Source organism: Barbus barbus (assembly GCF_936440315.1).
Source record: "Barbus barbus genome assembly, chromosome: 20".
NCBI classification, from domain to species: Eukaryota; Metazoa; Chordata; class Actinopteri; order Cypriniformes; family Cyprinidae; genus Barbus; species Barbus barbus.
The window spans coordinates 30,058,350-30,086,121 of NC_136748.1; the positions used below are offsets into that span (position 1 = coordinate 30,058,350).

Here is a 27,772-nt window from a genome sequence, read left to right on the forward strand (position 1 = left end):
CCTGCTCTGCTGGTCGGGGCCGGTCTGATTGCAGCATGATGGAGTGTGATGAGGATTGATTCGATCCTCGTACTTCAGTCTCTCGATTACTGCGATGGCCAATAAAATCCCCAAAACCAGCAGAAAACATCACTAACTTATCTACAGATCACATAATCATAACATCAAGGAAATATATTTCAACTTACAAAATAAATACATTTTAAAAATAAAAATAAATAGTATAAATAAAATAAATTAATAATATTAAATAAATGGAAATATAAACATGTATACACAAAATAAATCAAAGATTAATAAATACAAATAATAAATAAACAGAAAACAAAAACAAAAATAAAATAAATAGAAACAATAATAAATATTAAATTAAAATAAAAAATAAAAAATTAATATAAATGTAAAAAATTAAGATGGAAATTTTTTAAAAAATTAAACAAGAAAATAAACAAAAATAAAAATGGAAATAATTACAAATAAATAAGAAAAACAAATAAAAATAAAAAGTAATAAATGCAAACAAACAATAAATTTATAAAAATTAATAACGAACAGTAAATAATATATAATTTAATCTGTACTAAACTAATAAATAAATGACATTTACAGCATATGTCTCTATTTGCTAGGATCTCAACTCAAATTTAAAACAATTAGGCATCAAAAATCAGTTTTAAAATATGAATGTTTGTGAAACGTGAAAGCAAATGGTAAAAATGCATAAAGAGGTTTACAAACATTTATAATTAAATTTATAATTAAAATGGCAAAAAAAAATGCAGGATCCACTTTAAATCAATTTTAACTTTTTTTTTACAAATAATTAAAGAAAAACAACACCACCACAATAAATTAATCAATTCTGAAATAGAAAGACTTAAATAGTATTTTCTAAAATGTATTCCGATGATCTTTGTTTCGGTTTATAAATAAATGCCTTAATATAAAATTAAGGTTAATATAAAATGAACTTTTTGCACATCAACATCAAAGATGTATATTCATCATCACACTGAAAGAGGAACTGAGAGCACTCAGACATGCTATGAAATTATAATATAGTATTTGCATGCTGTACAATATTAATATTACATACCTCATTCATCCAAACACGTCACACAGGCATTAATGAGCAAGAAAGAGATGTTTTCCAGAAACTCCTGACTGCTCTGAGTAACGCTATAACATCAGTTTCACTTCAGCAGAAACACGACTGATCACAGCTTCACTGCATTATGATTACATAAGCATTTATTATCATTTACACCAGGAGCGTTTAACTAGTCAGGCAGAACTGAATTCACCTTCTGATTTATGCAAAAAATAGTCTTACTCAGTATTTTTGCTTGTTTTCCAGTATAAATATCGAAACATCCTGAAAGCAAGATACATTTAATAAAGATTCATAAGGTATTAAGTCTTGTTTTCTAATTAAAGTGAATTCGGAGATTAAAATATGTCAATGTGCTCAGAAAAATAATCTTGTTTTCCTCTTGAATCAAGTAGTTTTTTTCTTGTTTTTAAGCTTAAATTCACTTAATTTTGATACATTTTTCAGAAAACAAGACTTAATGTCATTTTGCTTGTATCTTCATTCAAGAATGTTTAGAATATTTGTACCTGAAATCTTTTTTGTTTTCAAATCAGTGATTTTTTATTAAAATCATACTGATGTGAATTTGTACACTACATTTTTTTTCCTGATTTCGGTACACATTTTTGTAAAATAATTTTAGTATAATTGAGATACTGTTATAGTTATTAATATTTAGTTTTCATTGTATTTTTTTTTAAAGTTTTAAAATTTATTGTACTTTTTAATAGTTTTATTATTTTTTTAATAAATGATTTTAATACATCAAATTAAACTAAATGCCTTGGCAAATAACGAAGTTTCTTTTTTATATTGTATGTCAGTTGGATTGTGTGTTTCATTAAAAAAAATTCAATTTGTTTCAGTTTTAGTTCAGTTTCTGTTCATTTTCATTTTATATAAAGTAACAAAAGTAGTTTTTTTATAGTTTTGGCTGTAGTTTTAGTGAACTATAATAACCCTGATTAACATCACGAGTTTATGATATTAGACTGAAATCAGAAAAAACTCAAATATAACCTAAATGTGCATCTCAACATGGACTTTCACGTTGTTCGCAGTAAAAATAGACAAAACAACAAAACTCATGCATTTGAATTCTTTAATGATGTTTAACATACAAATACCCTGTCCAACAGAGAAATAAAGTGATTTAAATAATCATGCAAGTTATTTGACCATAACAACCCTCACAAATAAAGAAAAATCAATAACAGTGTATTTACATTTAATGCCAAACTCTGCAGTTTCTCAAAGCCACAAGCTGCTGAAGTCACCATCCAGGTTTGTTTGGAGGAATAGAAATGTGCAAATATTGATCTCAGAGAAGCTCATGAGGAACTGGTCTGATTCAGATTTATGTGCTGAAGACTAATCACACCAGTGAACCCTCTCGGTCTGTGCTCCTGAACATTCGCCGGCTGTTCGGTGGCGCTCCGCCGCCTCGATGCGACGCTCTCACGTCCCGGGACGCCGCTCTGGAAGCACGAACCCCGGCGGAAGAAACCGTGCGGCTGAGATCCGGGTTTCCTCGAGCATCCATGACGGCGTTGATGACTGAGAGAGACACGAGAGAGGGCGGCGTTCATCAACGGCTCGTCTCAGGTTTAATATCAGATAAAGAGAGGAACGTTTGGATCTACTGACCTTCCAGCTGCTTCTGGACTCTCTGCAGCTCTTTCAGAATTGATGCAATCTCCTACAAGACCAGCAAGTACACAACAGTTTATAAAAAAACTATTCAATAATAAAGACATTAGATATGAACCAGAGTTATTATTGTTAACTAAAACCTTAAAAGTTACTTAAAATGAATTAAGTGAATTAAATTATTTATTTCTCATTTGTGCTTAATTTAACTTGAAGCAAGGTAATTATAGGTGAAATTAAACCATTAAACACATTTTTTGTTACTTGAAATAAATGTAAACAAATGAAATAAATTTAAAATATATTTCAGCTAGTTGCCAAGCTAACATTTCTCAGTTTAGTTTAACTTCATCTACTAAAACTAATAAAACTGAAATTAAAAACTATATAGACGTAAATGAAAAAAAACTTCAAAATTAAAACAGAAAATATACAAATAAAAACTGATACCTATAATAGTATCTAGATACTAAAATAATACTGACTTTAAATACTAAAACTGAAATAAAAATGAATAAAAACTCTTCATAAAATGTGTTTGTTTGTGTTTAACGCATGCCAGCTTCTGCGGCTATTTTCATGGCGAGAATATTTATGGCTGAATTATCCGTTTTTCTTTATTTATAAAATAAAGACACAACAAAATTAATAAAACTTTAACAGAAACAGAAAATATAAAAATACTATAACACTGATATGAACATAATTTAGTGCATCCCAGGTCTAATATACTCCCTGAATTTATAAACAATCAAAAACAAAATCATAAACACAACAAAATTAGTACAATTGACTAAAACTAAAATGAACAGAAAATTTAAATTAATTCAAAATATGAATAAAAACTATAATAGTATATTAATGATAACCTTAATATGAACATCATTCACTGCTGGTCTAATATTCTCCTAATTAAAAACAAACATTTTATTTATTTATTCAACATTAGTATCGTTTCATTCAGGGAAGAACACAAGAGACGCACCGCGTTTGATGTTTTTGGTGATGGAGTATCATCAGCCTCATTGATTTTTGCTTCAATTTCTCCCAAAACATCCATTTTATTATGAAACAAAGCCCTGGAAAGAAATATGAGAATGAAACCTGTACATTACATTCCAGTAATAATAATAATAATCTTTTTTTTTAATATATATGCCGATACAGAGCACAGATTTCTTCTCATGGTGATCGTCCGATACCGATTCTGATGCTTCAAGCTTTATATATATTATATGTAATAATGCTATATAAATAATCACAAAATTATTCCTCACTGACTGAACATTTTAATATTCATTTATTATTCATTGCTGGAGAGGTGAAGAGGTGAGGAGAATAGCAGACAATTGCCAAAAGCTGATGAGAAAAGCTTGTTGCATCAAAAAAAAAAAAAAAAAAAAAAGACGAGACTATAAAAGTGCTTCAGCTAAATATTTAGTGAAGGCAATGTACTAATTGCAGTTTTTTAATTTTTAATAAATTTACAAAGTTGTGACAATTCTGTTTTTGCTTTGTCAATATGGTGTATGGACTGTAGACTGATGTGGGGAAAAGTCATTTAAAGCAGTTTAATATAAGGCAGCAATACAACACGTGAAAAAAATGAAGGGGTATGAATACTTTCGCAAAGCACTGTATATCAAAATAAATGAGCACACATGAAAAGCATTGTGTGAAAAGCAAACGAGTCTCACTTGATTTTCTCCGTCAGTTGCTCTGTGTTTTCACGGATGGCGAGAGACAGTTGAGACACCGGATTCAGCATCATATTGTTCAGTGTGGCCTGATATAGGAGGAGATTTACAGCTCAAACACACAGTTAAGACTCCTGACGTTAAACTGAAGAGAAGCTCTGCTACCTCGTCTGCTCTCATGCCCTGTCGATTACTAGCGATCTGTTCAGACTCGTCAGCCGGCGCCGCAGCAGGAGATTCTTTCTGTAAATTCAGACTGGCTTCGGGAATCTGGTGCCGCAACTGAAAGAGCATAAAACAACAGCATACTTAACTGAAGACTGGAGGAATGATGCTGAAAATACAGCTTTGATCACAGAAATAAATTACAGTTTAAGAGATATTCACATAGAAAACAGCTGTTTTTAAATTGCAATATTATTTCACTATTTTACTGTATTTTTTATCAAATAAATGCGGCCTTGTTGAACATGGAAACATGAACAGTACCTCTTCATGGGTAGATATGGCCGGTCCCATCTTGTCTGTTGAAGCACTCTGAGCTTCCGAGTCTCCAGCAACATCGTGAATCTCTTGGGCCAGAATAGCCAAATCTTTGGCCAAGTCTTGACTCAATCTAGTAAAGAATATGCATTTAAAAAAATAAATCCTCTGTGAAGCATTTTGACAAAAACAAACATTTTAAAAACAGTTAAAACCAAACTTTGGGGGGCAATGCATTACAAGTAACAAGTAATCTTTTTTGGAATTGAGTAAAGTAACGATATCCTGTTTGAATTAAAACCATACGTAGTTACTTTTGCAACTATGTAACTTATTTAGAGACAAATAGAATACTGGAAGCTTCCCCTTTCTGCATGAAGAATATACCTAGGTCTACACCTATGATGATTCCCATTGTAATCAATGACACCATCTACACCGGATACAGTCAATGCACGTCTATGTTGGAGAAAAACACTTGATCCAAACAAATCACCACTGCTGCAGTTGCATTTTTCCAGTTGCCAAATATGTTAATGTAGTGATTGCGTCCATTTCTGGCGCTATGGCGTTTCAGCACGGTGTCGGAGATGTTAGCGTGTCTCTAATAAGATCGGTCACAGACATGATCCCTGCACGAGCTAATGTGTAGCGTCTTATTAACTCACTGTCATCATTGTGTGCAACACATTTCTTCTCCTCCATGTTTCGTCCATTTTCTCCACTGCTAAAGAAACTCTTAAGCCTCTTAAAAGTCCTCGTCTGTACTCCTAACAATTTTGTACTTTAAGACCTCTTTTAAGGGTTAAGATGCTTTCTGAATTACTTTTTTCTTTACTAGGATCTTTTCTTTAATTTTAAGAATTTTCTTAGAATTTTGTTACCTTTTTTAAATGAATACAGGCCCTGGAAGAGAGAGTCTGAGCCAGCTGAATGAGATTTTAAGATCAAAATGTGGTATTCTCAAACTATTATTTAAATAAAATGCATTGCTTATATTATAGGTCAATCTTTTATAGGGCTGAAATGATTAGCCATTATTGACAAAAAAAAATTGTCTGCTAATTTTTGTTGCTGAACAGCCTCTCAAATGACCTAACATACAGACCTACAATAATGTGGTTTGACCAAAGTGGCCAGATGCAATTCAAGAGAAGACTAAACACAGGGAACTTATGAAAATACATCAACCGAACCAGTAGTGTGTGGGGAAAGTTTTAAAATACCCGAGCTGTGGTTTTCTGTTAGCGAACATCCCAATGATTAGATGAATGTGTAAATGTATGCTGCAAGCTTTCCTCTCAATAACAAAATAAACAACCAAAATGACAGAGGAGCAGTTAAGAAAGCATCTGATAATAGTGATGTGGACGTTTGCACCAACTCTGCAATTCTCGTCACATCCCATCTATATACAAAGCACTTTATACAGCACATTCAGCTTTATAGTATTATAAAAAAAACTCACTTTCAATTAGAATTACAACTTGATTTCCTGCCATAAAACATAAATGTGTTTTATTAGTGAATAAAACAGTTACATTATAGTGATAGTTTGCTTTGCACAGATTACAGCTTGATCTAGCGCAAGACTATTTTTGAGTATCGTAACACTGTAAGGTATTTTAAGAGAGAAAGCACTGAATAAAAAAAAATTATAGTTCATCTGAAAATAAAACGTCTTATTACTTACCTTAATTTTGTTTAATACGCATGACAATGCAGAATGAGAAAGTCTCATCTCATTTTGTGTGCCAAATATAATTATTTATAGTAAAAAAATATCTAAAATTGCATAATTGTAATATAGTAATATAATCGTTTCACTAAAGCTGAAGTGATCGCCTTGTTTTATGTAGTAGTTCAAATATGTATACCTCAATATTTTAACTAAACGCAAAAGCTGAATAATTGATCAAAGCCTACTGATGAATCGCCAAAATAATCAACGATTAGTCGATTAATTGTCCCAATAATCATTAGATTAATTGATTAATCAAGGAGTCATAGGATGCACTTTTACAAGTTGTTTGAACATAAATGTGTGTTGGCAGTGTTTGTACACATCCAGCCTATAATGATAAAAATCCAACCAGTGTTTTATTTTTAATCCCTATAAATAATATCCCTTCTCAAATCAAGTCGTTCTCAGCTTCTTGGCTGTGAGACGTCACACATACCACCTCCACACAGAATGTCTCCTAAGCCAATGAGGTGTCCTGTTGTTGGATGTAATAATGAACATAGCAGTCATACTTTACTCCTGACAGAGTAAATGAAGACGCAGTTGATTACGTTTGTTTTTGAAGGGAATGCACCCCCGATCTGCCTAAATGCATCCATGTTCGCGTGAATCATTCGTAATCCAGCTTCACCTACAGAAGTAGTGAGTGTAAGGTTCTTTTATTAATCTTTGCAAATCGCCTTTCCTAATAACGTGCTAGTTAGTTAGCAAGTTCCGCGGCTAAAGTAAACAGTCTTGATTCAGTGCATGTCTCATTTAAAGAGACATGCACTAAATCAGCTTGCTGTGTGCAGAGCTGTTTTTGACAGGGTAAAAAGGGCGTTGTTTTACACTACCATTGAGAAATTTTAACCAAAGTATGTTATAGACTTTTCATTAAGACCCTAAAGAATCATATCAACTTGTGGTAAATGGGCATCCGATGACTCCTTTAAAATAGTCGTTTGTTGCAGCCCTATTTTGGTGTTTCCCCACCTGGCGATCTCAGCGCTATGAGACGTCCAGTTCTGGAAGGCGTCGCCCTCGTGTCCTTCCCCCTCGGAGTCTCTCGAGCGGGGCATGGCTCGCACCGGACCGGCCGGATGGATTCTGGGGTTCTGCTGGGATCCTGAATGATGGGAGCGTTTGTGTTTAGGGGTGCTATGGTTAGACTCGTACTCATCCTCCGAGGTGGAGGCGTAGTCTGAACCCTTCTGACGCCTCCTGGAGCCTTGGCCCAGGAAATTGGGAATGAGGAGCGTTTGGTACACCAAGTCATCAGAGGATGGGAGAGAAACCAAAATAAAAAAAGCAAGAGGAGAAGGAGACGGAGAGATGTGAGAAGACACCCGAAAAACCAACAACCACTTTCCATTCGTCAATGGGGTTCAAAAGAGCTCAATAAGATTGTTAATACCATTAGGGCTGGACGCTTTTTCCAATTTTGATTCATTCGAATGCAATGTTTTGCCACGATTTTATTAATTTTTTTTTAATTAGAAAAATCACGGTTTGAAAAAAAATTATCAAATGTTACAATTAGTCACACTAACAATACACTAATGATAACAGTTAAGAAAAAACGAACCTCTAACTTAACCCCTTATGCGTGACATGCTCTATCATCTACGTAGAACATATAGCTAGTCCTCAGTGGCTGTTCACACAATGTTTTTGCGTAAAAAAAAAAAAAAAAAAAACGAGATGTGGCAGGAGAATGGGGAAAAAAACAAGATTATGAGATGCGAGTTGAACTATTTTAACTTGATTGCCGCGTTTTCAGCATGGCCTTACCATGTGTGAGACTCGGGGAAAAGATGCAAAATTAATTTTTCAAATAAAAGCAATCAAAATAAAACGCTCACCAAAAAATGAATGAACACAAATTGAACTTTTAACTTGAGCACAACCTTTTTAGAAAGGCGTTTCATGCATGAGATGCTGCAAAAGTTGCGAGATGCAAGTGCTACGGTCAAACATGTCCAGCAAGCACATGTGTGCAAAACGATCATTTTGAATTGCCTTGACTTTGACGGTTAATAAAGAGAATGTTACTTAAATCGTGTTGTGGTTACATTTTCATGTCGAGTTAAATTTAGTTTAGTTAAACTTTGAAGAAAAAACAAATATGGAATCTGAGAAATAACATGATTTTTATTTATTTTTTTGCCATATCACCCAGCCCTAAATCCCGTTAAAGAAAAATTACAATAAATTACTTTAATTTTCATAATATACCTGTTAAGTTTTTAGAATGGTAATCTGGTTATCTGGAACTTCAAATATTAGTAAAATTGGAGACCAATTAAATGGTCTTGTTAGTTGAGGATGGTCATTGGCCCAGTTGTGTGAAACAAACAAATGCACACAAATCAAGTCAATGACTGCAAGGAAGAATCATTCAGAGACAGTGAAAGAACTGCATTTTATATCAGAAACATACTTTTGTTGTTTTAAAAGCTCATCGCTCTGATAAATGGATGCAGCGCCAAAATAATCATCAAGGAATGTTTGTCTAACCTCTGACCAAACTTCTACAAGCAAACTCAGAATCCATGATACTCACTGGCAGTGCTACTGGCGTATTTGGCACTGCTTGAGCGTCCGCGGATGATCGGCTGTCTGTTTGCGGCGTTCGAAACCTTCCGCAGAAGAGCCTTGGGATCTGGGACTGAAGCTTTCCGCACGGAGCTGCTTGACTCGGTACTACGGTTTGAAAATCCCGTCCGGCTCATGGGAGACTCTGTATCACTGGGCGTGTTGAAGGAGCCCGTCTTTTTCCTGGGAAGAGCCAAAATGTCCAATCGAGAAAGCTTCTTGCTCTCCTGAGCACCTCGAATGTTTGCCGAGGGGTTGACGTCAGAGTTTTGAGACGTCCGATCGGTTTCTGTGCCTTCGTTGTCGGAGGCTTCACCCAAACGTGCCCGGCGAAGCATCGAAGCCCTTGTCGGTTTCGGAGCGGAGAGGCTATTGGAGCGAGCTAGAGCATTGTGTACTTTGGATTTGCTCGTACCTTCCTTCTGAAGAGGAACAGTGTACTTTTTGTAAGGTAGGGAACTTGATTCTTGGTCGGAGATGGCGTCTGGCCAGTGCCGTGTGGTGGGACTTTGAAGATCAGGCCCAAAGTCTTGAGAACTAAGGTTACGATGGAGTTGAAAACGCTTGCTTGGATCTACCTTGCCATTGTTGTCCTTTATCCCGGATTGGCACGATGGATCACCAGAAGTCTTAGGTTCTCTGGAACCTCTTAAGAGTCCTCTAAGGACCACTGGCTTCTTGGGCACGCAAACCAATGCGTTTTTCCCACTGATTATACTAGAAGTGTCCGATTCTCCTGAGAAGGAGTCCTCTATATGGGAGCGACCGTTGTTGTCTTTCTGCTGCTGTTGTTCCAGAAGCTTTGCTTCCAGAGATGCTAGAACGTCCTCAGTGTCTTTGAGATAAGATTGAGTGTCTTGATTGCTTATACCTTTAAAAGCATCTTTGCTAGAGAGTTGACTAGATATCTGAGGCAATCTGGACAAGTGGATGCCGTCGCTGGCCCTTTCTTTGGTATAACTTTCTTGTCTAACAATGGACACTAAATTATCTCCACCAACAGAGTCATCTGATTGATCGATGTTGGGTGGTGAACAGTCGCTCTTGCTAAGTTTGCTTTGCAATCGTGTTAAAGTTGTTGTGGAGAACTTAGAAGTCGTCGAATCCTGGTCTTTTGCCTCTTCTTGACTGGTCTTCAAAGACCGGTTCCACATCTTCTGGGTCGAATCAGGAGTCTTCCTGCATTGCTCAACTACAGAGCCATCATCGGATTTGCTGGCATCGCTCAGGCTGTCTGGATCCAGGTCATCTTGGACGCTCAGTTTCTGCGGATCCCACTTTTGCTTCTGAACTTGCGAACTCTTCTCCACACCGGACAGGTAAGAATCCGTTTGGATGTGTATTGTTGGCGGTGGCGTCTCGATTTTCTCCTTCGAAGGAACCGGAGGCAGAATTCGTCTTGATCTGCTGCTTTGGCCTGTTTCTGAGTAGTCAGCACTTTGGTTAACCATAACCTGGTTGATGATCCTTTCACCTGCTTAAAAAAAACAAACAGGATAAATGAAATGTGCTAGCAAAGACAAAAGCCAAGAAAACTACTGAACCAAGCAAAGTTTCCATACCTCCGGCGGAAAGATCAACCTGTGTTGGGATATCAAAGAGTCCTGAAGTAGGACCAGAGTCTGAATAGGTGTCTGCCAAACTGGCCCAGCGAGAAACCCACCTAGTGCCTCCGGGCGTTAATGTCGTCATCGACTCTATCTGTAGAAAAGAGGAAACTAATTAAATGCAAACTCTTACTACATCATAGCTCTTTAAAGTGGTCATGTTTTTTTAAATTGAGATATTTTCACTTTATCTGTAAAGTGAGTTTTTCTTTTAAGTCAAATTTGCCTTGAATAATCCTTCTAGTGCCCAGAACTGCTAAGAACAAATATTTGTGAAAATACTGATTAAAATCTTAGTAGATACACATAACCTAATAGTTAAATAAATCAAATTGATTCGTTTTATTTAAAATAATTTATTACTTTTTTTTTTCTTTATTTCTTAACTTATTTTCTTAAATTATTTTATGTAAAAAACGGTGTATGAAATGTACTGTATAAAATGTTAAAGTAAAGATCTTCTAGATCTAACCAGAAACGTTAAAAATAAACAAAAACATCTGTAAATATATGAATTAATATTAAAATATTTATTAGTCTTATAAAGTTCACTCTGTTAAATTTTTTATTTTTTTGCAAATTAGTGACCTCTACAGCTACGTGAAATAATTAGCACATAGTAAAATGTCATATTTAATAACATTTTTTAATAATATTTAAATTATTTATATGCCTAATTTTTAATAAATGTTTCTTGTAAACTTGTTAGGCTTCGTTGTGTGCTAATAATAATTTTAAATACATTTTTTATTGGTCCTTGACATTATTTACTGTCTGAATGTTCCAAAAACCTTATTAAATAATAAATATATTATTAAATACTGATTACATAGATACTCAAACTGTAAATTCAAAGAAAATCTCTTTATATACCAAATGAAAATATCTCAACCATAAAGAGAGATCAGGCCCTTTAATGATTCAAATCACCAATCCATAATCATCCAAAAGCAGGAAAGAGCCAAAAGACATCAAGCCATCAAAGCAGCTTTGAGAAGATCCCCAAGAAAGATCCAAATCACACTGAAAAATTGCGGTGATTGAGTGATTGACATATAGATCAACCGATGCCCATGATCCGGAGCGAGTTTACCTTTACAGGACCCTTGGCTGTGTCACTAAGGTCTGTTGAGTATTGACCCAATTTTGGGCCTGAGCTATTCTCACGGAGGAGAAGACTATCGTGACCCTCAGTGTCACCAACTATAGGCTTAACTGTTGCTGCTGCTGAGATTTGGCTGTTGTTGCCAACACCAAACACCTGTTAATGATAAAGCATGCATGAATATGTCTGTTCCCAACTGACTGGAACTCCTCGACTCTTGACTGGTTAAATTATTCAAATGTAGTGGTCGACCGATATAAATTTTTTGAAAGCGATACCGATATTTAGCAAGTGGTCGATGGGCAATCAAGCTGATTTATATCACAACACTTAAGATAGCAAAAAAACACATGCACAACAATTGCTGAAATTAAATCTATATTTATATAATAATAAATTAATTAATAATTGAATTAATATGAAAAAAAACTTAAAAAAAAAATCGGTAAAATAAAGAGATTTACATGGCAGAACAACTCTCCTGTCAGCATACAATAAGCCTAAATAAAAGTCCCCTGTCCCGTCAAAATATAAATTCTGTTTCTAACATACCAGCCAAACAGAAAAAAAGGCAAATGCCGATAATAAAAAAATAAATTAAAAAAAGACAAATATCGGCCAATATATCAGTTGACCACTATTCAAAACAAACTTGAAATGTGATAAAATAGTTTTAGGGTTTACAGTGCATATCTGCAAAACAGAAAAAAATGGATGCCGATATATAAAAAAAAAAAAAAGCCAAATATCAGCGAATATATAGGTCGACCACTATTAAAACACACTTGAAATGTGATAAAATACTACTGTTAGGATTTGCACCGCATATCAGGCATACAGAAAAAAAAAAAATGAATGGCAGATGCTGATAATTAAATATTGCCAAATATCGGCCGATATATCGGTTGACCACTATTCATAAACTTGAAACGTGATAAAATACTAGCATTAGGGTTTACAGATGCCGATATTTAAAAAAAAAAAAAAAAAAGAGAAGCCAAATATTAGCCGATATATTGGTAGATCGCTCTTCTAAATGCACTTGAAATGTGATAAAATCCTAGCATTAGGGTTTATAGTGTATATCAGCCAAACTGAACAAAAATGAACGGCCAATGCAAATGTAAAAATGCCAAATATTGGTCGATATAACGGTCGACAACTATTCAAAGAGAACTTGAACTGTGATAAAATACTAGGGAAGCGACTGAAATAATCTGAATAACAGAACTGAAACAATGCTTTCTAATAACACAATGTGTTTGTGGTCTCTTTAGCTGTTTGAATCTGATGTCAAGTACCTGATCGATCAAGCTCCGTGCCTCCACAACCTCTTTGTCTGGACTTTCAGCTTCAACGGTGTAGGTACCTGCATCACTTAAACTGTCCTCCTCTTCCTGCTGCTTGGGAACCAAAGGTTTGGCCTCCGTACTGTTGTCTTCCATGGGTGCAGATGGAGATTTGATTGTCTGATTCGCTGTATGAGACGTAGTAGGAAAACTCTGATGTGTCACCGAGGATCCAGCATTAGAAGACGAGGTCTTCACCCAAGTCGAGTTAACGTCCCATGTGGGAGCAGGACTGGGTTTCGACACCCTAAGCAACTCTGCAGCAAAGTCCTGCGACAGTTTGGATCTCCGGCCGACGCTGCCGTAAGTTTTAGACGAAGAGCGGGAGCTGAAGTCAGAGGTGCTCATACGGACTTCGCTCTTCTCCCGTCTGAGGGATCCGGCCTGCTGAGGACCATCTGAACCTTTGAGTGGAATCGTGAACTGCTGTGTGGGTGGATTATGTCCGGATGATGTTGACCGTTCTCCACCTTTCCGTTTGTCTAATTTGCTTTTTAGAGCAGACTGGAAGTCTGGAGAAGACATGTTATTGGTAAACGACTGCGAGCGCTTTTTCCGTTGTGTATCAAAGAACTCAATCACAAAAGCTTGCTGGGGATCCGGTTTGCCTTGGCTTTTTGAAGTGTAGTTAGTTGGGTAATCTTCTCCCTCTGGTTGCTGATTGATCTTTTGTGACTGAATCATTTGCGTTTCATCCGGTTCTTCATGAGGGTGCACATCTAGAAATAAGTTACAGGCCAACATTTAACCTCCAGATATATTTGAAAACTTTTAGTCTAGAAACACAGGCTCACTGAGTTGAAACTGTCAGACCAGAAATAATAATTATATTAGTAAAACATCCCACCGGGGTTATTATTTTAATTTTATTTCAGATATAGTTGCCAAGGCATAATTTCTCATTTTCATTTAGTTTAATCTGAAGCACTAAAATAACTAAAACTGAACTAAAGATGAATAAAAACTATATATTTTTTAAATATATTTGAAAAGACAAAAAAATAAAAACACAAATTACATCAAATTGAACTAAAATTAATATGAAAATGGAAAACATTAAAATCAAAATGAACATGGAAAACTAATACTTTTTTATTTTTAAGTTTTAGTAATTTAATTAGTTTGTCATTTTTTAATGAAAAGCACAAAATTACTAAAACTTTACATTTAAAAGAATGTAAAAAGTAAAAAATTAATTTAATTAAATATTAATATTAAAATGATAATAGTATATTACTGATCCTAAAATAACACTGTATTATGTTTTAATACGCAACCATGCTGTGCTGCAAATTGTGTGTCAAATTTGCAGGAATACACTTTACAAAATTAAGTAATATTTATCTTTAACAACATTATAGAGGTGAATAGCAGGAACAATAAAGCCGGTTCAACTATAGATATCTAAGCAAACCGCATAGATTTAAAGAAAAACGTCTTCAAAAAGCTACATTTCTGGTGTGCACAGAAAGCTAAAATGAAGAGAAAAAGATTTTTATTTTTTTCAGATAGCCTTTCCAGCTATATAAACCATCCTCTGTTGTCTTTTACCTTTGAAGGTCTTGTTCAAGAGCTCATCTGACCCAGACTGCTCTTCTAGACTCTTCATCATAGTGGCGTCACTCTGAACCAGCCAATCAGCAACTTTGTTCTCCACCGACATCACCTCCGTGAGCCTGGCTATCGACTCCTTGGTGGGGTTTCGTTGGCGGATGGAGAGCTTGGCGACGTGGTCCTTGATCTTCATCTTTCCAGGGGTTTGGTCGTCAAACTCGATGGTGAAGCAGGCATGGCCCTGAACCACCGGAGGAGTGGCAGGGGGTTTGTGGTCCGTGTCTTTTGTGGGAATCTCTTGGACTTCCTGGGAAGCAGTTTTAGTCTTTGAATGGATCTCCTTTGTGGGGATCTCAAAGTAACTTGGTTCCTTGCGGTAAGAGTAACCAGACTTGCCCTGGCCATCGTGAATTTCATCTGGAGAAACGCTGAGCTCACGTTTGGTACCATCTGTGTGGTTTTCTGTGAAAAGTCATCAGCGGTAATACTGTTAATATATATAACAGTAATGGGAGAAACTGCATTTCAACACTCTTTACATTACATGAGCTGGTAACGCTGCTTATTTTAAACCACTGGTTTGAAACAAAATTCGCAAAGTTTTTCCAAGCTTCACAGAATCAGCATTTCTGAAAGTACCATCACTACTATCTATTTCCATTGAAGCAGGTGAGCGTGTGACATACAGAAGAAGAGCTAATTAACGTATTACTTAAGATTACTTACCGCACTCCTGCTTTGAGAAAACCTTATTAAGGTCAAGTATTTCAGGTCGATCTTACACCTCATCCTAACCAGGTGTACAGGTTACACAGGTGTAGAGCAACTTTCCCTATAGGTGGCGTTATTCAGCACGACACCAGAAATAAAAACCAATAAATCTCTTTCAATCCGAGTTTGTGTACAAAAATGAGATTACCATGGATGAGATTTATCATGGTATCATAGTAAACGCCAAAGAGGAGACGAAGATGAGAAGTGAAAACATCAGTGTTTAATAATATCCAGTATATATAATAATAACATTGACATCTAATGTTTGGTGGCGTCACTCTGAACTCTGCACTGTGGAGAGCATCCTGACAGGCTGCATCACCGCCTGGTTTGGAAACAGCACTGCTGGCAACCGCAAAGCTCTGCAAAGGGTCGTGCGAACTGCCCGTCACATTGTTGGAGGTGAGCTTCCCTCCCTCCAGGACATCTACACCAGGCGGTGTATAAAGAAAGCTCGGAGGATCATCAGTGACTCCAGCCACCCGTCCCACAGACTGCTCTCTCTGCTGCCCTCAGGAAGACGTCTCCGCAGCATCCGATCCCGCACTAGCCGACTGAGGGATAGCTTTTTTCCTCAGGCTATCAGGCTAATGAACAGTCAAAACTAATATACCTACAGCATAATCCCACCTTACAGTATACGCACTGCACTTTAATCCCATACAGTTCAAACTGGACTACCAGTACACTACTGCACAAATACAACAATCTTTTTGCCAGCACCGGATACCATCCAATGCACATCCATGACATTTGCACATCCGGTTATATATAATCTGCTGCATCTTCGCATATTACTGTGTGTATATAACGTAGAATGTGTACTACATACTGTGTATAATGTGTATCGGTAACTGTATGTCTGTCTAATAGTACACTGTGTGTACTGAGTATATGTATGTGTATATTACACATTGTCATCTGTATAAGTCTGTACGTATGTATGGTAATGTCTATATGTAAATTGTTTTTGCAGTGTCTGGAGCACGCTCTCAAGAATTTCACTCACGAAGGCACACGTGCTGTGGTGATGTGACAATAAAAGTGATTTGATTTTTGATTTAATGTCAGCTAATGCTAAACCAAAGGTGACTCCTGCTTGTGCTCAACAATGAAACAAAGAACTAAACTAAGTTCTCAAAACATCTGAAATGGAACAGAAGTTTCTATGGTCACCCGTTAATCTGAAGAAAACTCTGAGAAGTACTTAAAACTGGAGGAGAAACACAATGACCTCCTCATTGGACTAAGACGGCCGCTAATCCATCACGAGGCTGAACTCTGACATGTTTTAAAGCTCACGCCAGCGAGGAGTTTAGTACTGAATTCCTCAGGATCACAGAACAAAAGGATTTTTCTCTTCTTAGTTGCATTCCTATCCACACATTTAATACACTTCAAAAAGCATCTGGAAGCTCATTTTTGGTACTCAAACTTGGGTTTGATGGTTCAGGAGTCTCTGTTTCTGACCTGTGTGAGGTTCATGGACGCTCGGATCACAGCGCTGACCTTTATGTGCATCATCCTCACCCCACCAGGACGGCTGACCGTACAGAGGAGTGGGTCTGGACACGGACGGATCTGTAACAAAACGAGGGAAAAGGAAGAGTTCGATGAAACCAACAGCTTCTGCTATTAATGCTGCTGCTGCTCAAATCGCAGAAGACACTTTCCATTAATAATGATGTACAATTAAATTACATTATCTGTCAAATAAATAAATACCTACATTAAATTATTAAAATAAAAAAATATAATAAAATAAATAAACTAAAATCCTAAAAATAAATCAATACAAATTAGCTGGTAAGATTATTTATTTTAGAAATAAAGAAAATAAAAAATGTAAAATTACAATTAAAAGAAAAATATACAAAATGATAAATGTAATACTAGATATATAATACAAAAATAAAAAATAAATTAATAAAAATCATAAAATCGAATAAATCATTAACCTGACTTTACTTCTTTTTAAGAAATAACTATTAAATCATATATATATAAAAAAAATACAATTCCAAAAAAATAAAAATAATCATAAAAATAAATTAATGAAATTAGCTGGTGACATTACTTATTTTATAAAAATAAAAATAAAAATGAATAAATTACAATTCAACTAAAAATACAAGAACTATACAAAATACTACATTAAATTCATTTAATCAGATGAATAAATATCATAAAAATAAACTGGTGACATTACTTATCTTAGAAAAATACAAATATTATTAATAAATATATATACCAAAATATAAATTAAATACTTGATTAAAATAAATAAATACATACAAGTCATAAATAAATATCATAAAAGTAATTTATAAACAAACCTCCATTTATTGTCTGTTGAAAAAGAACCAAAAATTTTTAAACCCCACTCATGTCAGTGCCAGCAAGCACAACAGCTTCATTTAAAACCAAATTAAATTGGCAAAACTTTCATGCACATTATGCACATCTGGCCTGAAGCCCTTAGAAAAGCTACAGTAATTTATCAAATAGCAGACTGGCAGCGGCGCTACAGCATCGACTCAATCACCCAATCAGAGCGATCTGCTCTAATCTACAGCTACTGTCTGTCAGAGATAACCAGTCACGCTGGTTAAAGCAAGCCGCAGCATGGACACGGTTTAGAGAAGGAAGGAACACAAGTTCATGTTGCACTTGTGTGTCATTCAGCAGCACAGACACAAACAGGAGGGTCAAAGACAACCGGGTAACAGTTTCTGACCGCAGTGTAAAGAAACTCCAGCATTAAAACTGGGCTTTACTGAGAACAGACGTAGGAAAAAAGTGCTAAAACATGATTCAATCCCATGAGTCAGTTGGGCAGGACCAGGTCAGAAACCACAGGAAGTTCAGGACAGAAACTCTCTCATAAAGAGGTCCTGAGAGTTTTTACTGTTTAGCTTTTAACGCAATCTAAAAACGCATGATTTTTAAAGCTTGAATGTAAAAACATGTTTATCTACTACGCTGGTATTTCCAAACTTTTGATAGCTGAAATATCATCCTTGAGATTTAAAGTTTTTTACCTTACTTTAAAGATTTTAGCCTAAATTAATCAAATTTAACTGGTGACTTATTTTAGACAAAAAGTAATAAAAGTTCAAATAAATTAAAATAAAATAAATAGAAAACTATACAAAATGTAAAAAAAAATCTAATAATAAATTAATAAAAATCATACAAATAAAAATCCAAAATGCATGCATTTTAAAGCTTCAAAAGATGTGTTTTTAGGAGTAAACTACATTTTATTTAAAAAAAAATGTTTATCTACTACACCAAGGATTTCCAAACTTTTGTGAAATATTATCCCTGAGATTTTAAGTTAATGTTGCAATATTTTAACAACATATTTTAAACATATTTAATATAGATTTATTGTTTTCTGAGGTCGGTTAATGGTCACATGACATGCAGGAACAGTAATCAAATAAAATATGTCATCCTTTATTTTTAGTATGTTTTATTTTGATTGTTTTTAATTAAAAATGATTGACCTTTTCATCAACTCAATAGTGTTATTATAGTCAACTAAATCAAACTTAAATGAAAACCACTGCAACACATGAACAACCTGCAGTTTCGTCCAAGAGATTGTATTCTTTTTGGAAAATTCACATCATCTACAAACAGGTTCAGAGTCTGTTTTCACCAGTTTTCCAGGTCATTTACCCGTGAAACCCCTCATTATCCCACGAGCAACACGATCCCTCTTTAAGAGCAGCAAACAAATGTCTCTGTGAGTCGCTGTTCACTGATGATTTGGGGTTTTTAGAGGTTGATCACCTCACTAACCCTCAGTAGGAGCACTAGTAATGGTGCTGATTGACTTTGCAAGCTCTAGAGCACATGAAGACACACATGTGAAGTAAACAAGTCCAAACAGATCAGCAGGGAGAGTCTGAGGCTCGTTTAACAGTAATCCCATCACAGCACCTGCAGCAGAACGATGCCAGCCTCAACCATTAATCGCCTCCAAATCAAACACAGTCCCTGGGTCTTAAAGGGACTTAACTGCTGTTAATTTACTCATCCTCAGGCCAATCTAAGATGTAGGTGACCTTTTTCTTCAGTAGAACAGTAAAGAAGATGTTTAGCTGAAACTGTAGTCCTTGGTGATTCATACAATGCAAATCAGCTGTGAGAGTTAAAAAAAGCATAGGTAAGACAAAAGGAATCCCTGTGGCTCCTGATGACATATTCAGGTCTTATGAAGATAAATGATTGGTCTGTGCAAGAAACTGAATATTATTGGCTGTAATCCAGAGCCTTAGGCAAATGAACTAATCAGAGTCCAGGGTTTCTGCAGGATTTCTAAGCTCAAATTTAAGCTTTTTTAAGACCTGCACAAATAATATTAATACCATATGAGCGGGTAGGGCAATGTCTATAGTACCATATTAAACTCCACAATGACTGTCAAAAGCATCATTTACAATTCAGATACAAGTTTTCACAAAAACTACAATATAAACTTTACATTTCAGCCTTTAAACCATTTTAAGAAAATGGATAAGTCAAAAGTATTAATTATATTGATTTGAACAATTATTATCTAAATTATATTATACGAATTAGGGGTGTGCGAAATCGACAAAAAAAAAAAGATATCTTGATATTTTCTGGGATTTTAGACAATATTTAGCTGAGTGTGTTATTGTGCTGGTATTTTAAGGACTCCCGTGGACAGCTGACGCCTAAAGTTTTTTGATATTCTTCATATTCTGTGTGGTCAGTTCACAGCAGTGATAGAAATTAATCTTTCCAATAAGTTTTATGGGCATTTTTACCTTTAAGACATTTTTTCTAAAAGTGTGCACCATCTTTTGAGTCAAATTCGTGCATTTGGGCTGTTACCAAGGAGATGAAATCAGTATCAAATAAATGTATCTTTGCAATGCATCTGAAGTGGTATTTAGATGCATTTACACACTGTTTAATGCAGATCAGAGGGACATAGAATGCTAACCTGCAGTTACAAATGCATAAATAATGTTTTAACTTTGAAAACTGATGTTTTAAATTATTTAGATAATTTAAATGTGAAATTAAAACCACCAGCAGGTGGCAGCGAGTCACTGTTAATAAGCGAGTCATTGTGATTGAACTGAATCTTTTAAAAGGTTGATTCATTCAGATTCATTCACAGCATGTTGCTCAGAGATGCAATACAGTGCTGTGGCTGTGTTTGGAATTATTTGTGTTGGAGAAATAGAGCAAAAGCAAGAAATATGGTGGCTAAAACGTAACTCTCTTAACTAACTCCTTGTTTATTGAACTGTTGCATAAAATCAAAATCACGTTTGTAATCATGCTGACTTTTGGAGAAAGGAATGGCACTCTTCGTGTGATATTAACTATATGAAATGATATACCGTCATACATTTTCTGCCCCCCTTTCTTAAATTCTGTGATCATTCTAAATGCATTTTAATAGACTGATTCATGCAGTGAAAGGCGCACTAGTTTAACCTGTTAACTGATTCATTCTCTACCAGCAGGTGTCGAGTTAGGCAGAAATATAACGGTTTCCCTTTTAAAGGCAGCGCAGCATCGGACTTTCAACTTGCAGCGCTCATGTTTATTTAACGAAATCATAGCTTTTTGAAGTTTAATCACATTCAGCCATATCGCAATTCTGGTCTTTCCGTCTCCAAATTTAAGACCTCTTGAAATCATGATTAAGACTTTCTTGTACAATTTAAGACCCCGCGGAATCAGTCTGTGGCTCGAGCAGCACAGCTCTACAAGTTACTCCATCAAACTCACTTTCAGACGCCTCACAGTCACTCGCACTGTAAAAAAAAATCAAAAGCTAATAAAACTTGAACGTTTAAGGCACCCAGCTTCAGTAGATTTTCGAGTTCTCAACTTTTTGTTGTATGAACTAAAAACAACAAGTTGAAAAAACTAAAATCTCCTGAAGCTGGGTGCCTTAAACTTTGATTTTTGAAGAAAAAAATGAAGAACTGAGGAAAGGACTCTTGAATGAAGGGGCGAAATTAAAGTTATGATGGTTTCTCGTGGTTTATATAAAACGCTGAATTGATTAAGACTAGTTTATCCAAACATCCAAGTTTCACATCATTATTGGGTGCTTTAATAAAATGGTTGTGTATGTGTGACGTCATTGCATAAACTGGTGAACTGAATCAAACCGAAAGAACCAGTTCACTGAAAAGAATCAGATTCCTCGTTTATCTGCGGCTCAAAAATGTTCAGTCGATTCACTTCATAAGACCTCTATATATCGTCAGAGGAGTCACAGGTATTCATTTTATGTTCCTTGATATGATTTTTTTTTTACGCTCAAAAGACGTGCAGCTGTTGACTTGCATTTAACGAATCAAGAACCACGGATTCAGCTAAAAATCTTCTTTAGACTTAAGTCTCCTGCATCTTGGACGGCCTGAAGATGAGTAAATGAACGGTCCCTTTAACACCACACTGATGGACAGAACAGTCGTTCAAATGCCAGCAATATTCAAACTAGACTCGCACTTCCTGAAAGAAACAACAGCGCTTGTAAAGTAAATCAGCAAATATGCAAATATTACAATGACATGATCACTGTTGGTCAGATTCTGCATGCTGAACATTGAACAAACGTTAATTTCTGAAGTATAAAGTTTACAGAAATGGCACAGCTAAGGCTGAAAGGATCTATCAAACTCTGAATAGTCTGAATAGTACAGGATCTTGATGTTACCTGTGATGATTTTCCGCTCTGTTTTATCTGATTTGACATGTAATGCATCAGAGTTTCGGCGTCTCTCGTCTGTCTGGCTGTGTTTCTTGGTTTCCGGCGTCTCTTGACCCAGCTGAAGTTGACTGGTGTATTTTTCATGCTGAAATTCAGAGAACATAATTATTATTATTAAATTGTATACATTTATAATTTAGACTATTATTACTACTATTAATATGTTAGTTATTTCAACATTTAATACATTAATATTAAAAAAAATATAATATTCTTAATATTTAACAGGCCTAAGCTAACATGAAATAACAATATTTTGCTAACTAACAATAACAAATGGCATGTAGACATTTCATTGAAAATAAGCCAGAATATTTTTATGAAAGGGCAGGAAAAAAAAGAAATATGAAATAAGACCCGAATCTACCTTGAGGGCTTCCTCGGGCACTTTGTGTTGGCTTCTCTCCAGGATGTATATGTGTGAATGTGTCAACGGTCAAGAACAAACACACAAACTATCCCATAATGACCAGAGAGAGAAAACAACAGCAGGACAAAACCTCAAGATCAACAATGAGCTGCATTCAAATCGCTTGTAGCATCGTTTCTATCGAGCTGAGCACAACACTGTCCTCAAGCACACTTCTGGGCAAATCTGTCTCATAAACAAGAAAGCTGCTTTTCTGCTCTTTATCAAACAGTATTTCTGCAAGGTTACTCAGGGTTAGAGGAGTTCGCTCTCAGCATTGAGCAAAGGCCTGAGTCAAACCACACCGGCCGTACAAGCTTGTTTATTCAGTTTTGAATTTGAGGAAGGATATCATATCCGAAGCGAATGACATCTGATAAATTCAGGGTGATGTAGGTCTGATCAGGGATGCGAAGGTCATTCACGAAGGTCTGGCAATGAAAAAAAAGGGTGTGTCAATATTAAATGCTTGATATTTTAATATAAATACAATTGCAACTTACATTCTTCAGTATGCATTTTTATAAAAAAGATTTCAGCATGTTATTTAGAAGTGTTATTTCAGTTATATCACTTTCTCACACTTTGTTAATTTTGTTAAATGCAAAGTGCTCACTTTATTTGCACGTTTGCATTAAATGCAACAGCTAACCAATGGCAAAACTGTTTAATTAGAAGACAAAAGGCATTACTTGCAAGTCTGTAGTGTTCACACATACTGGGGTTTTACACATTTGTGATTCTGGAGCACAAAAGCAGTGTTAAGTCGCTGGGGTATATCTGTAGCTATAGCCAAAAATACACTGTATGGGTCAAAATTATACATTTTTCTTTAATGCTAAAAATCATTAGGATATTAAGTAAAGATCATGTTCCATGAAGATATTTTGTAAATTTCCTACCATAAATATATTAAAACTTCATTTTTGATTTGTAATATGCATTGCTAAGAACTTCCTTTGAACAACTTTAAAGGAGATTTTCTCAATATTTAGATTTTTTTGCTCCCTCAGATTCCAGATTTTCAAATAGTTGTATCTCAGACAAATATTGTCCTATCATAACAAGATTATTTATTCAGATTTCAGATGTTGTAGAAATCTCAATTTCGAAAAATTGACACTTATGACTGGTTTTGTGGTCCAGGGTCACATTTGTTCTTTTAAAAATGTGAGAAAGTTGTTTATTATATTGTGGTTTGCAATCACTATTTATCAAAACTGCAATAATAACTTTGACCAAATCAAGCAACTCTATAATCGATTGAATTTGTGTGTACAGAAACTGCAGTGCCTTTAAAAAACACAGAGAGCTTCGGTTACACATTTGTTTTTATGCAGCAGTAATGCTAAATGTTTCAAATGGTAGCTCAAATCACACTATGACAAAATCGCAATAATTTTCATTCAATCAAGCAGCCTTATATAAAATCCATATTTGTGTTTGTGCATGCAGAAACGGCAAAAGCACATTTAAGACATGCAGAGGACGCAGTGAACTCACCCCGTTGAGGCTGCCCAAGTCTTTGACCAGGTGCTCGTCTGTAGACGCATCATAGTTGATCACGGCGTGTTGTTTGTCCACACTGCGAGACTGTGAAGGTGCAAAGAACAGAAAGCAGCTTATCAGAAAACAAACATGCACGCAAATCTAGTGTTAAAATGTCTGATGAGAAATTTACTGAGCGGGACTGAGAGGTTTAAAAGAACAGAAGGCCTGTCTGCAGCTCTTATCCACCGTCTGGAGAGCAGAGCCATGGCCACAATATCATCAGCGTAGGAGTGCAGAAAACCATCTATTCCATGGAGAAAATCCCATCAGTAAACATTTATATGTGGCCACAGGAAGGCACCCAGCATTATCAGAGTCAGCAGTCTTCATGCATCAAAGCAGATCGGCCCACGCTCACTTACAGCCATCAGCTGATGTCATTGTTCTGAGCCACTGAGGGGACTTCATTACAGCTTGTGTTTTTGCGTTTACTGTCAATATTTACATGCATGTTGAACATGCATCATATGAATTACAGCACAGAAGTACAGTGTGTATTTATATATTGAAGTTGCATGCATTGCATAACACTATTGAGTCAATGATAGTGCATCTTGAAAGAGTTGCTCTGACGTGGTTGAACATACTCCAGATTTGGCGGCGGGTGAGGAATGCGATTCATGAGCGGAGAGGGAGAGGCCGAGGTTTGGACGCATTCAGTGTGCATGAATAGACCGAACGAGGCTTTTGACTCCAGCAAACTGCTGCGGTGAGAGGGCCGTGCTAAACTAACCGCACATGAACAGAACCGTATAAACAGAGTCAAAACACTGCATTCTAGTGTCAGCAGAACAACAGACCGAGAAAAACAGACGGGGACGTTTGTTTGATTGAGTTTAAGAGACAGAAATGGACCTTTTGCTGAAGCTTCATCCCTCCTGTTGCTCAGACTTTAAAACACGTGTCATATGAGTGAACGGGAGATTTCTGTGCACCAGTGGGGGTTTTCCACTAATAATTAGAATGTTTTTTCATTTTTATAATTCCTGTTTTTCTTTTCATTTAAAAAGTTTTAGCAGTTTTTTTTATTTTTTTATTACTTTAAAAAATATATATATATCTACATGTTTTTTTTTATTTATTATTCGGTTTTAGTTATTTTAGTACATCAAGTTAAACTAAATGAAAATAAGAAATATTTCTTTGGCAATTAGCTGAAGTAAAATAAGCTTAATATATTTTATTTCAGTTGAGATTTAAAGAAAATGTTATTTTTTTAAGGTTTTAATTTTAGTTCACTATAATAACCCTACTTTTTAAACATTTTAGTTTCATATGATAACCAAACTATATTTGAATGGTTTTAGTTTACTATAATAATCCAGCTGTGCATTTCAGGAAGATGTATCACGGTAAAAGTTTAATGGACATAACTCTCACATAAGACTTTGCAAAGCATTTTTTTTATTATTAAAGAAACTGCTAGATTCTGCAGCAGCATAAATAAAACCGGTAAAGTCTGTGAATCACCGATAATCGTGTCTGAGAACGACTAAAAAGAGAAAAGCCTTATTTGGCAGCAAATGTAACTGATTGCATCAGTGTACATGAACAACGTTTCAGACACATTCACTAGAGGTACTCTAAAAGAGGTATTTGCATATCACCCGAATCAATTAACATGAATTAGGAGTAAAAGCAGGTGTCAAAACATTCAGGAAAACTCCCCAACAGCTGCAAAACAAGTCATGTTTATTTCTACAGCACTTCATACAACAGATTGCTTCAAAGCAGCTTCACAGTAATAAACAGGACAATAACAGAGTAGATGTGGCAAAAATTCATCATTTATAAACTGAAATTAATCCTAATTTAATCTGTCTTCTGCTGAAACTGAACTTGTTTCATAATTGACGACGTTTGCAACAATTATGACACTTATTGTAAAATTCATTAATTATGAAACTGATTCAGCTGTTTCAACTGTTAATGGTGTGAAATTAATCAATTGTGGGTACATAAACAGCTCTACGGAAGTAGAAAGTGTCATTATTCAACTCTAATAACAGTGTTTCAAAATTAATCAGTTATGAAATATTAAACTATAAAGCAGCTCAACAGAAGATATCTTTATTCAGCTCAGATTTTCTTCTCATCTGAAGGGGTCAGTGCAGGCAAATGGATAATACTATTGAATATTATTTTTCTTTTAAAACATGTAATGTGTGTTTGTCTGACCTGCAGCATGAGCTCACAGTCCTCTCGGCCCACAAAGATCATCTCGCGGGGCAAACGGTGGCGTGTGCCGGAGCTGCTCACCAGGAACCACCACGTCACGCTCATCTTCAAAACAGCTCCTCAAAACCCCACCAGCAGCCTACAGGAGCAAAGTCATGCTATAATCACAATACAGACACATTAACCTTCACTACAGCCTCAGGTGTGGAGCTCACATCATGAAGCAACCCATTTAATCATTTTAGTACATTATGCATGTTTTCAGTGTCTCATATTTATAGCGAGGCACGTTGAATATTTGTGACTGCAATAGTTAAGCACACATTTCAGTTAAACTAGATTGTCAAAAGCAGTATTTTAATAATTAGGAACTGATTGGATGGTTTAATGTGAGTTTGATAACACATTTATCTGTTGGTTAATATATTATCTAATAGTCTGCGTCAGAAGAAAAGGAAAGTATGAACATTATGAATGAAAGAGTGGGTTTTGGGTTCACATTGACTTTGAAATGGTAAGAAACATGAAAGATTACACAACATCCACCTGATTTTGGATAAATTTACTAAAAATATATATATAATATGCCATAAAATAAGGAAATTTGTTCTGACTCAGTCTATAATCAATGATCTGATCGTGTTTGTATTCCTCATATCAAGCTAAATTTGTTATATTATCCAGACAAGTGCATTCTTCTATGTTTTGACATGAATTAATCTGGATTTCTGTTCAAGTCCAGGCTTTAAGCGTCAGAATCTGTGAAAATAACATCATTAAACACATGAAACTCAATCAAATCTATGGATTAAATCACATTAGCTGCTAGCAAACCTGCATTCATTGATTAATAACAGATTTCCAGCGGTTCTCCAGCCTTGGAAACACATAAAAGAGACTTTATGGAGGCAGAAGAGTGACGACTTCCAGGTAAAACACCTTCAGTGAAACTCAACAGGAAGTTTATTCCTGACATTCCCGAGCATCCCAGCGCTTGACGACACACTTTAAAGCGTTTAAACACGGTTCTAACGCGTCTCCAGCTCTGTTAGATGAAGTGACATCGCGTCGCCTCGGTTTGCTGCTGTTGTTCTCGATGGATAGAGACTTTTATCCGCCTTCGATGCGACGCTCCGTCAGAGTTCCTCAGGCAGTGACGTCACGACGCAGCGCCTCCACCTGAAAAACACGTTTTAATGACTGGATTACAGCATAAAGCCGTC

The 27,772-nt window shown here is 35.6% G+C and overlaps 1 protein-coding gene across 7 annotated transcripts; it reads right to left on the reverse strand.

Annotated features, from left to right (window-relative positions):
* Nucleotides 1-2,179: 2,179 nt before the first annotated feature.
* Nucleotides 2,180-27,717, reverse strand: LOC306886291 (centrosomal protein of 170 kDa protein B-like). 7 transcript variants are annotated; one of them, XM_079443277.1, is made up of 19 exons: nt 27,384-27,704; nt 26,550-26,688; nt 24,324-24,413; nt 23,173-23,251; nt 22,779-22,837; nt 22,358-22,496; nt 17,104-17,214; nt 14,857-15,321; nt 13,258-14,024; nt 11,945-12,112; nt 10,807-10,945; nt 9,213-10,718; nt 7,643-7,877; nt 4,930-5,056; nt 4,606-4,722; nt 4,441-4,529; nt 3,729-3,822; nt 2,741-2,792; nt 2,181-2,650 (listed from the first exon to the last, which is right to left on the reverse strand). In XM_079443277.1, exons 2-19 carry the CDS (start codon nt 26,652-26,654, stop codon nt 2,469-2,471), a joined length of 4,524 nt encoding a protein of 1,507 aa, XP_079299403.1. In that variant the 5' UTR covers nt 26,655-26,688; nt 27,384-27,704; the 3' UTR covers nt 2,181-2,468. The 7 variants fall into 7 exon arrangements, with proteins under 7 accessions (XP_079299408.1, XP_079299403.1, XP_079299407.1 ...); XM_079443278.1 differs by having other exon boundaries at nt 2,183-2,650; nt 7,643-7,775; nt 17,143-17,214; XM_079443282.1 differs by lacking the exon at nt 11,945-12,112 and having other exon boundaries at nt 2,180-2,650; nt 17,143-17,214; nt 27,384-27,717.
* Nucleotides 27,718-27,772: the final 55 nt, after the last annotated feature.

Bases quoted from the DNA above. Each gene is read 5' to 3' on its own strand.
- LOC306886291 (XM_079443277.1), bottom strand. From the start codon at position 26,654: ATGAGCGTGACGTGGTGGTTCCTGGTGAGCAGCTCCGGCACACGCCAC. The intron at 7,878-9,212 runs GTGAGTATCATG...TCCTGGGCCAAG, and splicing joins ATACGCCAGTAGCACTGCCA to GCTCCAGGAGGCGTCAGAAG. The intron at 4,723-4,929 runs GTACTGTTCATG...ATGCTCTTTCAG, and splicing joins CCATATCTACCCATGAAGAG to TTGCGGCACCAGATTCCCGA.